Source organism: Danio aesculapii, chromosome 5 (assembly GCF_903798145.1).
Source record: "Danio aesculapii chromosome 5, fDanAes4.1, whole genome shotgun sequence".
NCBI lineage: Eukaryota > Metazoa > Chordata > Actinopteri > Cypriniformes > Danionidae > Danio > Danio aesculapii.
The window spans coordinates 34212388-34226084 of NC_079439.1; the positions used below are offsets into that span (position 1 = coordinate 34212388).

The 13697-nt window shown below is 34.4% G+C and overlaps 1 protein-coding gene across 1 annotated transcript; it reads left to right on the top strand.

The window, feature by feature from the left end:
- Positions 1-6488: 6488 nt before the first annotated feature.
- On the top strand, positions 6489-12369 carry ccn1l1 (cellular communication network factor 1, like 1). Its single transcript, XM_056456947.1, has 5 exons — positions 6489-6708; positions 7871-8084; positions 8623-8970; positions 10667-10869; positions 11612-12369. Exons 1-5 carry the CDS (start codon positions 6634-6636, stop codon positions 11921-11923), a joined length of 1152 nt encoding a protein of 383 aa, XP_056312922.1. The 5' UTR covers positions 6489-6633; the 3' UTR covers positions 11924-12369.
- The last annotated feature ends 1328 nt before the right edge of the window (positions 12370-13697 follow it).

Genomic DNA, 13697 nt, shown 5'->3' on the forward strand with positions numbered 1-13697 from the left:
GAATTATTAGCCCCCCTGTTTATTTTTTCACCCAATTTCTGTTTAACGGAAAGAAGATTTTTTTTAAACACATTTCTAACATAATAGTTTTAATAACTCATTTTTAATAACTGATTTATTTTATCTTTGCCATGATGACAGTAAATATTTGACTAGATATTTTTCAAGACACTTTTATACAGCTTAAAGTGACATTTAAAGGCTTAACTAGGTTATTTAGGTTAACTAGGCAGTTTAGGGTAATTAGGCAAGTTATTGTATAATGATGGTTTGTTCTGTAGACAATTGAAAAATATACTTAAAAGGGGCTAATAACTGACCTTAAAATATTTATTAAAAATTAAAAACTAAAAGCTTTTATTCTAGCTGAAATAAAACAAGTAAGACTTTCTCGAGAAGAAAAAATATTATCAGATATCCTGTGAACATTTCCTTGCTCTGTTAAACATCCTTTGGGAAATGTTTAAAAAAGAAAAAAAATTCTTAGGGGGGCTAAAAATTCAGACTTCAACTCTATTTCACAGAAAAACCAAATACCACAAGGTCAGATTTTTAATATCGTACAGCCCTAACCCATATGAGAAACTTTTCACAATTTTCAAGCTCAAATCCACTGATGTTTGTCTGCTCCACTGTATGGTTTGTTGGCGAGACATTATTTGTGATGTATAAGCAATGCATGATATCAGATTGCAAACTTCTGGCAGCATTTCAGTTAAAATTTATACGGTGGGTACACTGTTATTATTATCCCTACTGTGACTCAAAGCCTTACAGCGTGAACCTAAATATACCCATAACACTAACCATAACTCAGCCATTACTTTTAAACAATACCTCAAACACACCAGCCATGGTTCATAGTTAGTCTTGTGGGTATTTAATGTTCTTAAATAGCAGTTAAAGGGACAATTCGCCCAGAATTAAAAATGTCCTCACCATTTACTCAAGTGGATCTAAAATTTCAGGAATTTCTTTCTTCTGTTGATCATCATAAAAGCAGTCTGAAGAATGCTGGAAAAACATCCATTGACATCCAAAGTAGAAACAAATATACTCTGCGGGTCACTGCTCTTTTTTTTCAGCATTCTTCAGAATATCTTCTTTTGTGTTCAAAGGATGAAATAAACTCTAACAGGTTCAGAACAATTATGAGTAAATGATGGCAGAATTTTCCAACTATCCCTTTAAGAGTGCTTAATCTGAAATTTGACCAATAATATATATGTACGATTATGATATGAAGATGGTTTGCAATGTAAATTGTAAATACTGATTCACATTAATATTGAAAACCACTTCTATTTGTATTTCAAATAAAGTGCAGTCATTTTTTAAGTTACAGAAATTAACCCTTGTGTGCTGTTGGGGATATTTTCATCCACTCTGGGGTGATTTTGAGTCTACAACTTTCTCTGTTTCAGCAAGTGCAATGGGTTTTGATGACAAATCCTATTTTGACACATAGTTTGGGAAAAATCAATAACTCACTCAAATTTACAACCCTTTCATTGTTTTGGTGGCTGTTTTTGCTTCATTGACTTTCATTATATGTCATTATAATGACATTTATTGATTGCAAAGCCTTGACAGAATATATAATTATGCACTTTTCATTGTTGCTGGCTCTCCCTGTTAGGAAGAGGTACAATTTGTGATTTTTACTGTTGATCATCAGTTGCAGTGCAAAAAAAAGCTTAGTTTCTGGATTTAATATGGAGTATAGTCTGTGTTTGTGTGTGAGAAAGAGAAAGAGACATTTGCTTATTATCTTAATATGTCTAAGAAAATCAAAATAAGGCCCTCAGCTCTCAGAACACAGTAAGTGTATTTATGCACACACACTATAACATACTGTTATACTCCGTAGAACGCCATATAAAAGCCAGAAGCTGTTTGCACAGGCCTATCTAAAGGGTTAATGCTGCCAACTGATGATAAACATTAAAAATGACAACTTTTACCTCGTCCCAAAAGTGATATCTACAAACAACCAAGAATGCATGATAATATGCTGTCATGGCTTTGCAATCAAAAAATGTCATTATAATAGAAGTCAATGGGGCAAAAACAGCCCCCAACATAACATAAGGGTAGTAAATTTGAACAATTCACAAGGGTTAAACAAAGACTATTTTCCATTGCACTTAAAGTTTTTTGGGGGAAAATAGCTTGCCTGTGGAGATGAAAATCAGTTGACATTATTAGTGTTTTTAGATTTGGATGAAATATGATGTGTGTATTTCTTTCACGATCTCAGTTCTTTTTCCACATTAAAAGCCCTGAGTATAAATGCTTGTCATTAGATTTTTTTTCAGTGATGTTTTCATAATTGTTTGGGTTTCAGCAAATGTTGTTTTCATTGTTTTGTAGACTGAGGGTTGCCATAGTGTTGGTTAGTTTATCTTCTATTGCTTTTCACTTCTATTTTAAGACAAATACATACCCACGGATTTGCCACTGTGTGCAGTTTTGAGATGCCTATCCAGCTAATGTACAGAGCTGCTGATTCCCTCACTTGACCGATTCAATGGGAATGCAATGCAGACGTTCCACACATTGCTCGGCAGAGTCAACACACAAAGGTTTAAGCTGACTTTTTGACTTTATGTTTCCTTCTTTCAGCTTTCAGTATGGGCATATGTTTTGTCTGATAAAGTGAGAAGGACATATAGGGACCAAATAGGGTAATCTGGGATCCATGTTGTGTTGTTATGTCATCAGAGTGTCATTTGCTGGTCTAAAATTTTGTGCTGACAATCGGGTAAAATGCAAATGTACAAAAAGTATCCCATATTTTCATGCCATGAATTTACACTTTTTGTAAAGATATTTCATTTTAATTCATTCCTAAGTCCTTAGGAATGAATTATGCTTGTTGTGACCTTCTTAAAATATTCACTTTAATTCAGTTCAGCTTTATTTCTATAACACTTTTTATAATGTTGATTGTGTCAAAGCAGCTTAACATACACTAACTGGCCACTTTGTTAGGTACACATATTCAACTGGAAAATATTCAGTGAGCGGCAGTTCTGTGGACACAAATGCCTTGCTGATGCCAGAGGTCAGAGGAAAATGGTTCGAGCTGATAGAAAGGCAACAGTAACTCAAATAACCACTCGTTACAACCGAGGTATGCAGAAGAGCATCTTTGAATGCACAACACGTCCAACCTTGAGGCGGATGGACTACAGCAGCAGAACACCACACCGGGTGCCAATCCTGTCAGCTAAGAACAGGAAACTGAGGCTACAATTTGCACAGGCTCACCAAAATTGCACAATAGAAGATTGGAAAAACGTTGCCTGGTCTGATGAGTTTCTATTTCTGCTGCGACATTCAGATGGTCGGTTCAGAATTTGGCACCAACAACATGAAAGCATGGTGGTGTAATGGTGTGGGGGATATTTTCTTGGCACACTTTAGGCCCATTAGTATCAATTCAGCATCATGTCAATCCCACAGTCTACATAAGTATTATTGCTGACCATGTCCATCCCTTTATGACCACAGTGTACCCATCTTCTGATGGCTACTTTCAGCAGGATAACCTGCCATGTCATAAAGTGTGAATCATCTCATACTGGTTTCTTGAACATGACAATGAGTTCACTGTACTCAAGTGGCCTCCATAGTCACCAGATCTCAATTTAATAGAGCACATTTGGGATGTGGTGGAACGGAAGATTCGCATCATGCAGCAGACAAATCTTCAGCAACTGTGTGATGCTATCATGTCAATATGGACCAAAATCTCTGATGAATATTTCCAGTACCTTGTTAAATATATGCCACGAAGGATTAAGGCAGTTCTGAAGGTAAAAGGGACCAACCCAGTACTAGTAAGGTGTACCTAATAAAGTGGCCGCGAGGGTAGATGAAGCTCCAGTCAATTTAAACTGCTTCAGTCTAGTTTTCACAGTTAAAGTTGCGAAATCCATTTATGAAATACATAAATGAATCCTTTACATACACAATATACACTGTAAAAAATATGCGTAAATGATCAGTTTTTCATTATTTATGTTTATTTATTATTAATGTCACTGTGGGACCTTGATCATTCCTCGAAGATTTTTTGTTGTTTTACAGTTTAAAAAAAAGAATTTATTGACATTGTTAATAGTTTAAAGTGCCAGGGTTGGTGTACATTACAGTACAAATCCGGGAAATAAACTGCCAGTACTTTTTCTGTTATTTTACAGATTTAATTCCCTAGTATAGTATTTTTTATACAGTATAAAGTTCTAAAGTAAAGTATATATACAAAGTACTAAAATGTCAGTAAAAGTCACGTTGTTAAACTGCACTGTTGAACTGTCAACATCAAAATAGAAATGAGAGATCCCATGATGCAATCCACAGCTGTAAATAAACAGAAAAATCAATGCAAAGCACAAAATCCGAAACAGATATTTTAACAGTGTAACTAAGATGTACAAAAATAAAAAAATAAATGAAAGTTTCAGCTTCCTTTATGAACTTTGCACCTAAAGTTCAAGCACCCACGTCATAACCCCACAAATACGTCCTGACAACATGCACCCCAACTAAAATCCACCTGTTCTCAAGCAGCTTGTTTAAATTCATGCTGCATGACTCTGTAATCCGTCATTACAGTCATTTGCTGCATTTGCCCTGACTAATCTCTGTCAGCCTTGACCTTCGACCCTCTCGATGTCACAGCTAGCGCATCATCAGGGGAATGTCATTCCAGCTGCTCTTCTGACACCTTCCTCAAAGGCATGAATGAAAAGATCCAAACAGCGAGATTTCCACACCGCCTACTCTTTCGTACAGATGATTTTCCTCTCCTTCTGCCCTGCTCAGATTTTGTGAGAGGAAGCACACGTCACTGAGGGAGCGGGCAGCTATGTGCCATGTGTGTGTGATGTCTCGGTGAGAGCGAGAATCGTCTGACATACTGTCTGTGCTGTCTGCAGGAGTGCTGAAAGAGCGTGTATGCGTGTGGGGGTCACTGGAATCAGAATATGATCCCTTTCCTGAATTTCATAACAGCCCAGAGTAGTTTGCCTGGACACTTTTTAATATTTCCAGTTGTTTCTCCGGCTTTAGTTTTACTTGTTGTCTATCTAAAGGTGGTAAACAATCATTAATGATCGTAAATTAAAAATAAAATACACAAAAGCTATATAAAAGATTTGTGTGGGTCTTAAAAAGGTCTAAATGAACAATTCCACAATTCCAGGACTTAAAGAGATAGTTTCCACAAAACTGCGATCTCTGTCATCATTTACTCTCCCTCTACTTGATCCAGATCTGTTTGTGTACCTTTCTTCTGTTCAACACAAAAGAAAATATTTGGACTACATTTTGAAACAAGCAGCCATTGACTTCCTTCAATAGAAATAATCAGGGTTAAAGAGCAAACGGCTACCTGTTTCCAGCATTCTTCAAAATATCTTATCTTATGTACAACAGAAAAGAAACTCATACAGGTTTGGAATCACATGAGGGTGATAACTTGAACTATTCCTTTAAAACAGAGCTGAAAATGAAATGAATATATTCATCAGTATTTCTTATTCCACACATCGTAGTATCCTAAATTACTAAATTTGCCAAAATCGGATGCAAAATGGAGAAATTATGTTTTTTTTTTGAGAAACTGAACACAATAATGAGTTATTTGAATATTTTTCAGTTTAAATTAAGCTCTTTTTTAGCCATTGTTCTTGTTTTAATCATAAACATGCTTTATTTTGGCAATTTTCTCTTATATCTCATACATTTTGCTAACCAAATAAATCAATACTTTAAGATTATTTTTGATCTTGATGTTATTAATTTTAGTTCCAATTTAAATGCTTATTATTTATTTGTATATCAAATTGTTTGTACTTTTTGATTATGTTTTTGTTTGCTTACAGGTTTAGATTGTGGGGTTGAGGTGAAGTGTGCTGCTTGTTTGCTTGCTTGTTTGTTTTGTTTAGCTGTACTGTATGTTTGTTATGATGTGTTGTACTGATTTATGTGTTGTATCTCTTAGGGACCCCTTTGAATATAAGATGGTTCATCTCAAGGGGCTATCCCATTTAATAAAATCAAATTTACAATTTTGCTTATGACAAAAGAACAACACTGTTTGCATGGTTATTTAAGCCATTCATGCCATTTTTGGAGTCTAACCAGACACGTGAATAGCTCATTATGTGTTTCCAATAAATTTACATGTAGAAAACATTGATAAACTGTGTTCCTTTAAAATTATTAGTTGTGTATATTTTATTAGGTATTTAAAAAAAATCAATTTAGAAATAATGTAGAAAAATCTAATACTCTGATGTAAACTTTAACATTTCAACTTCATATCTTTTCCTTTGTGAGTATTTCTAAAGCAGCCTGTCAGATCTGTGTTCGTGTGCGTGTGTGTGTGTGTTAGTGTGTGTGTGTGATGTCATAGGGGGCTGTGCACCGCTGTCTATAAAACTGGCAGTCACTGAGGGAATCTAGCAGCACACAGCTTTACAGTTTTATGCATTTAGCCATTCATAACCTCAAGATAAAAGGTTGAGTGTAATTAACTTCTTTTGAATTTACATATCCAGAACCAGGTCTAAACCAGAAGACAATTTCTGACGGCCTCTAAACAAACTTTAGGATAACACCATGTCTCCTCTGAGGATCATAATAAGGCAAGGACATTTCTTCACACTGGTGCTGCTGTCATGGGCCACTGCAGAGGTGAGTTTTTCTGTGGTAGAATCTGAATGTATGTCATTATATCCTGATTATATGACATTCAAGCTGACTTTAATAATGTATTTGCAAGCAAGAAAATTCTGCAAATTACCATAAATAATGTTCATAATCTAAGACTTTACACCTAATGTTGCTAAATAATTTGAAGAAGAAAACTTATGATTTAAATATAATAGTAGCCTACAAAAGCTTCTTTTTCACAATGTCTGTGTTTGCTGATACAATTGATATTGTGTGTGTGTGTGTGTATGTATGTATGTATGTGTGTGTATATATATATTTAGCCCCCTTTAATTTTTTTTTCTTTTTTAAAATATTTGCCAAATGATGTTTAACAGAGCAAGGAACTTTTCACAGTATGTCTGATAATATTTTTTCTTCTGGAGAAAGTCTTATTTGTTTTATTTTGGCTAGAATGAAAGCCCCTTTAAGCAAATTTTTTTTCTCGATAGTCTACAGAACAAACCATCTTTATACAATAACTTGCCTAATTACCCTAACCTGCCTAGTTAACCTAATTAACCTAGTTAAGCCCTTTAAATGTCAATTTAAGCTGTATAGAAGTGTTTTGATAAATAGCTAGTCAAACATTATTTACTGTCATCATGGCAAAGATAAAATAAATCAGTTATTAGAAATGAGTTATTAATGAGTAAATGAGTAAACTTTTACGTTTAGAAATGTGTTAGAAAAAAATATGCTCTCCGTTAAACAGAAATTGGGGAAAAATAAACAGGGGGGCTAATAATTCTGACTATACATACATACACATACAGTATATAGCGTTATAGATTACTAATTGAAGAAAAAGGAGTAACAGGGCATTGAATCCACTGTTGTGCCTGATTTGTGTCAGGTTTTGTCTTACAGACCCAGTACTTTTCTTGAATGTTGTCTGCCATACAGAGGCAGCATGAATTTACAACTACTGTAATAAATCATCTGCTTCATTGCAAAATTATGGCATTTTAAACGTTTTTTTTCTCGTACATTCCTATGTGAAAGCAACTCATTATCGCTGGATTTATGGCATAAATGAGGGAAAATATCACATAGGCAAGTGTATTCTGGCACCGGTACATATAGTTTATTTAGGTTAAGTAACTAACCTCTCGTTCTCTTGTGTTTATGTGTGTGTCCTCAGGTGCAGGGAGGATGTCCGCTGAAATGTTCTTGTCCTTCCGCTCCTCCCTCGTGTCCTCCAGGCATCAGCTCGGTTTTGGACCACTGTGGTTGCTGTCGGGTCTGTGCCAGACAGTTTAACCAGGACTGCAGCCCTACTGAACCCTGCGACCACATTAAAGGACTGCGCTGCCATCTAGGGGCCGAGGGAGACCCTGGCAGAGGCTTGTGCAGAGGTGAGGAGAGCAATCAAGAAAGATGAATGTGGTTATTAATTACAATAAATACATAAACACAGCTTACTGATATAAACCTTATCTTGAAATGATAAGAATTAATTAAAAAGACAAATTAAAAAGAACTTAAAATAAAAAAATTAAAGTAACTTAATTAAAGTATTAAAGTTTAAAGTTTAAGTATTAATTAAATACTTAATATAAAAAGTTTAACTTTAAAAAGTAGGATAAATATGACAAAAGCACAAACACAATCGCTCAAGATAAAATAAAAATAAACAATGCATTTGATTAATTTAAATAATAGTTGGAAAAAATAAATATGGAAAAAATGTCATGCAAAAAAATTACTAAAACTAAATTAAAAATAATTAATTAATTAAAATAGGACATGGCTAAACAGTAACATACATATATATTCAATTAAAAAACAATAAATCACTAAAATAAATAAAAATGTGCTTATTTATTTAAGTTGAAGCGCGCGCGTGCGTGTGTGTGTTAATCAAGCAATATCATTGTTTATTCAATTATCCAGCTGAGGCTCAGGGTCGCCCGTGTGAGCTGGATGGACGGATTTACCAGCACGGAGAGGACTTTCAGCCTTCCTGCGAGCATCAATGCACGTGTGTGGACGGAGTGGTCGGCTGTCTGCCACTGTGCCCACACCACATATCTCTGCCCGACTGGCGCTGTGCCCGCCGCCGTCTCATCAGAAAGCCCGAGCGCTGCTGTCCTGAGTGGGTCTGTGATGACGACAACCGCATTGCTGAGATAAATCCAGTGCCCGAAGCTCATCCAGCAGAACACACTCACCTCACGGGCAACGAGCTACTGGTAACCCCATCTGCTTCCTGGGACAGTAGTGCAGGAGCCCCTTATCAAGGTACACCAATAGCTTCGAAACAACAATATATTTTAGAGAGAAATAGCTAATCAAACAAATGAGGAAAAACAGTATTTTCTATTAGTTTAAAGTTAGGATGGGTGTGAGGGCAGGGGTAGGATTAGGTGTTGTTGGATTAAGCAATATAGCGAATTTAGTGAGGGGGTGCAGGATTTAGCATGGCAAGGGTGCGTTTTTCAGCACAAGACCTGGTCCAAGTCTCCACTCATTTGAATGTATAAAACTCTCTCTGTAGCTGTTTGTAACCACTGTGAAAATATCATCACACATCAAAACTAATGTTTTATAACATCACTGTCTCCTAGGGCTGTAAAAAGTACTCAGGATGAGGCTCAATTGAAAGTGAAGATTACTCAATTTAAAGTACTGTGCACTGTACTAAGTACTGTATACTTTTAAAGGCCGAAAACTTATCTTAGGAAAACTATTGAAGAGATCAAATGCAAAAACATCTAATATTGATTTGACATTTTCTTTTAAAATTAGCATTTTTCTCAGCCTCTAGTGTTTTATGTTCAGTTATTTCACATTACAGGCAATGCAAATAACCAACCCAACCACTAACAGATTATTTGCCTTACAAGTAAAATTACTGAGCCTACACATAGGATACACCAAAGAAAATGGCACTTGAAAGCTTTTACATCTGAACTCTTCATATACAGTTAAAGTCAGAATTATTATCCTCCCTGTTTATTTTTTTATCAATTTTCTGTTTAAAGGAGATTTTTTTCAACACATTTCTAAACATAATAGTTTTAATAACTCATTTCTAATAACTGATTTATTTTATCTTTGCCATGATGACAGTAAATAATATTTTACTTGATATTTTTCTAGACACTTCTACACAGCTTATAGTGACATTTAAAGGCTTAACTAAGTTAATTAGGTTAACTAGGCAGGTTAGGGTAATTAGGCAAGTTTTATTGTATAATGATGGTTTGTTCTGTAGACTATCAAAAAATATATAGTTTAAATGGGATAATAATTTTGACTAAAAAGTTGTTTTTTTTAATTAGCTGAAATAAAACAAACATGACTTTCTCCAGAAGAAAAAATATTATCAGACATACTGTGAAAATTTCTTCCTGGAGTGCTGCAGCTCTGCACAGTTTAGTTCCAAACCTAATTAAACACACTTGATCAAACAAATTAAGTCCTTTAGGTTTGTTTAAAACCTACAGGTAAGTGTGTTGAAGAAGGGTTGGAACTTAAGCTGTACAAGGCAGCAGTTCTCCAGGAACAGGAGTTTGACACCCCTGCTCTAAAGCAAAGTACAATATATATTATTCATTAATATGTCAGACAGACATGCAAATCTCTGTATAAAAGAACAAACAAAAAATGGGTCAAATGTATCTTTCAAGTGAATACAACAAAAACGTAACAGAGATAAATATAAAACAATATACAGTCTAGACTCTAGAGACACTACAGTCACTGTGCTTTCTGTATCCTAGACACCAAATACTTTAATGATATATTAAAGATGAATTCATTGTCTGACCACCAGAGATATGCATGGATATAAACATTATGATCATTTTTTCAATAGAAATACAGCACACTGTGCAACAAGACTCATGGTTATAAACACTGGTTATTTAAATTGGCATTGCTTTATATATAACTCATAGCGAGTAAAAGCTTAATGTGCTTACTTTTTATTTAGAGTGGATCTCATCCTCTAAGTCCCGCCCTATTGCTCCATCCACCTGCTTGCTGCAGATCACTGATTGGTCACCATGCTCTGCCACCTGTGGAATGGGCGTGTCAAGCCGTGTCACCAATAGCAACCCAGAGTGTCGACTAGTAAGCGAAACTAGACTCTGTCAGATTCGAGAGTGTGGCGTCAACACTGCACCATCACTGAAGGTAAGAGGCGGCTGCAGTCTCAATCTGATAATCACAGAAATCATCGAATGTTATAAAATATCAAATGTAAAGAATATAAAACCATTTTAAATATTAACCATCATTTTAAAATAATATAAACAATAGTGCACCCATGAGTAAGTGACTGACCTGTGTTTGAAAATATTATGAAGGCATTTACAATTATAAAAGATATATATATATATATTCATTTAGTACTGCTTCTACAACATTTATTAATATTATTGTTATTTTTGTATTATGTATGTATTATTTTTGTATGCACATATTTAATTAGTTAGACCATCACTAAATATTAGCAATAAGCCAAGATGGATCTGCGTCTAGAAAAGCAAAAATGAATAAAAACATTAATAAATGAACAATGAATAAAAACAAAACAAAACATATAAATACATCATCATATAAAATTATTATTATTATTATTAGTAGTAGTATTGGTGGTAGTAGTAGTAATTATATTCTAAAAATATTATTAATATTTTGTAATATTTATATTACAATTATAACAAAATATTTTATGTTTTAATGTTATATTATTGCTATACTTATTGATTAATTAAAATATTTATTAATAATTTGATCAACCTTGCATCATTGCTAATTTTCTGATAATTTTCTATAAAAAATGTCTTAAATTTTATATTATTTTATTTCTTTTTGAAGTAGATCTGCTTTACAGCTGTATATAAACATCCTCCCTGTCTTTCTCTGTACTCAGAAAGGAAAGAAGTGTGCAAGAAGCACACGGCCACAGAAACCTGTGCAGATCAGGTTTGCCGGGTGTTCCACTGCTCGCCGTTACCGGCTGCGTTCATGTGGGTCCTGCTCAGACGGTCGTCTGTGTGTCCCATCCGCAACTCGGACGGTCCGTCTGCACTTCCACTGTCCGGAGGCGGAGCGGCACGACTTCACCCGTAGCCTCATGTGGATCCAGCGTTGCAGCTGCAGACACTCACACAGCAGACGAGGCCTGAACACACCAGCTGAACTCTTCAATCTGCCCAATGACATACACACATACACACACTGACACCGACAGATCCACACTGCCCTCACTCTACCAAACATTTTAACCCAGCATACATCAATACAACAAATGCAATATAGCAATATTCTGAATAGAACATTTGAATGATACCGTTTTATCCTGTATGCGGTAATGACACAGGTGTAAGTAAGAGGTTTATTATGACTGTAAGTAAGGTTCATTATTATACTTTATTATGATATTATGACTGTAAAGCTCATTTGGTTTCTACAATTCACACACACACACACAAATCATTTATTAATATTTTTCCCTTCTGTTGTAGTTGAATCCAGATTTACTGTATATAGTGTACATATGTACAAATATCACTGTATATATTTATGATGTGAGTTTGTTTTTATTTTGTAATATTTCATGGACTTCTTCAGTTCTTGTGAAGTGTCATATTCAAACCTCAATTTTTTGAGGTGAATAACAAGCAGGATGCTTGTTTGTGCATATTTACACTAATTTTGTCAAATAAAATGTATTACAGTTTACATAAAGACTCTGTATTATTTGTGTTGCTGTGACGTGACAGATATTGACAAAATAATAATGAATATAAAAGAATAGAATAAAATAAAATAGAAAAGAGGGGGAAATTACAAAATGCAATAGAAACTATGATTTTTTTTAATTAAAAAATGTAATTAAAACTGACAGTATAATCAGTACATTCATAATTATTCATTTATATTTATAATTCATTTGTAATATTATTTTTATATTTATTATCGGTATATTAATAATTATTATCAGTATATATATATATATATATATATATATATATATATATATATATATATATCAGTCAATATTCACAATTTAAAAGTAATTGTAAAGCTAAATATATACTTATGAAGTGTCATATTCAATCCTTTATTGTAAGTAAGAAATGAAGCATATTTATGTCTCCCTTTTCAACTCTGCCCCTCACTGACGCTTTTGCCCCGCCAATACATCCCCCTCTCTCCTCTAACTTACACTCCTCACAATCACTGCACTATTTAACATTTGCACATTTAAAATTTGCACATATTCACTGCACTGATTCACTTATTTGAACTGTACATACCCACTGCACGTTGACATTTGTAATTATGTACACACCCACTGTACATATACATTTGTAATTATGTTTATCTATCTGCACACTTCTGATTAATAGCATCCTGTACATATATTCTGCACACTATCTGCACACTTTTGATTATTAATAGCATGCTGTACATATATTCATTTATTGTAAATCTCCGTTCATAGCTAATATGTTGATCGTACATCCATCTGTAAATATCACCATAGTTAATAACTGCACTTTATGAATTATACCTGTATCCTGCACTTGTTGCACTGCTAGTTAGGCTAAAACTGCATTTCATTGCCTTGTACATGTGTAATGACAATAAAGTTGAATCTAATCGAATCATCTAATCTATTATTACTATTAAATGCTGCAATCTACATTTAGCCTTTATGTCCCTTGAGTACGACAATTATTCTAGGTAATGCAGCTGTCTGTTATTTTCTCATAATTCAGTGGATATCAAATTTTTACTGATTTGTTCAATAACATCATGTGCTCTGACTGGAAAGTCTATGTTTCTGAAGGACGGGATGCCTCTGCTATCTTTTTTTTTCTCTCTCTCTCTTCCGTTATCTCACTCTTACAGTCTGACAGCGAGGTGAGAGTTTCAGCAGTGTCCTGACAGAGGAACAGGAAATGTCTGGATGTGTTGAGAATGTGCAGGATGGCAGGTGGAAATATGTG

Excerpts from the sequence above, each read along its gene's own strand:
- ccn1l1 (XM_056456947.1), top strand. The coding sequence starts at position 6,634 with ATGTCTCCTCTGAGGATCATAATAAGGCAAGGACATTTCTTCACACTG. Across the intron at positions 8,085-8,622 it reads TGGCAGAGGCTTGTGCAGAG|CTGAGGCTCAGGGTCGCCCG; the intron begins GTGAGGAGAGCA and ends TCAATTATCCAG. Across the intron at positions 10,870-11,611 it reads ACACTGCACCATCACTGAAG|AAAGGAAAGAAGTGTGCAAG; the intron begins GTAAGAGGCGGC and ends CTCTGTACTCAG.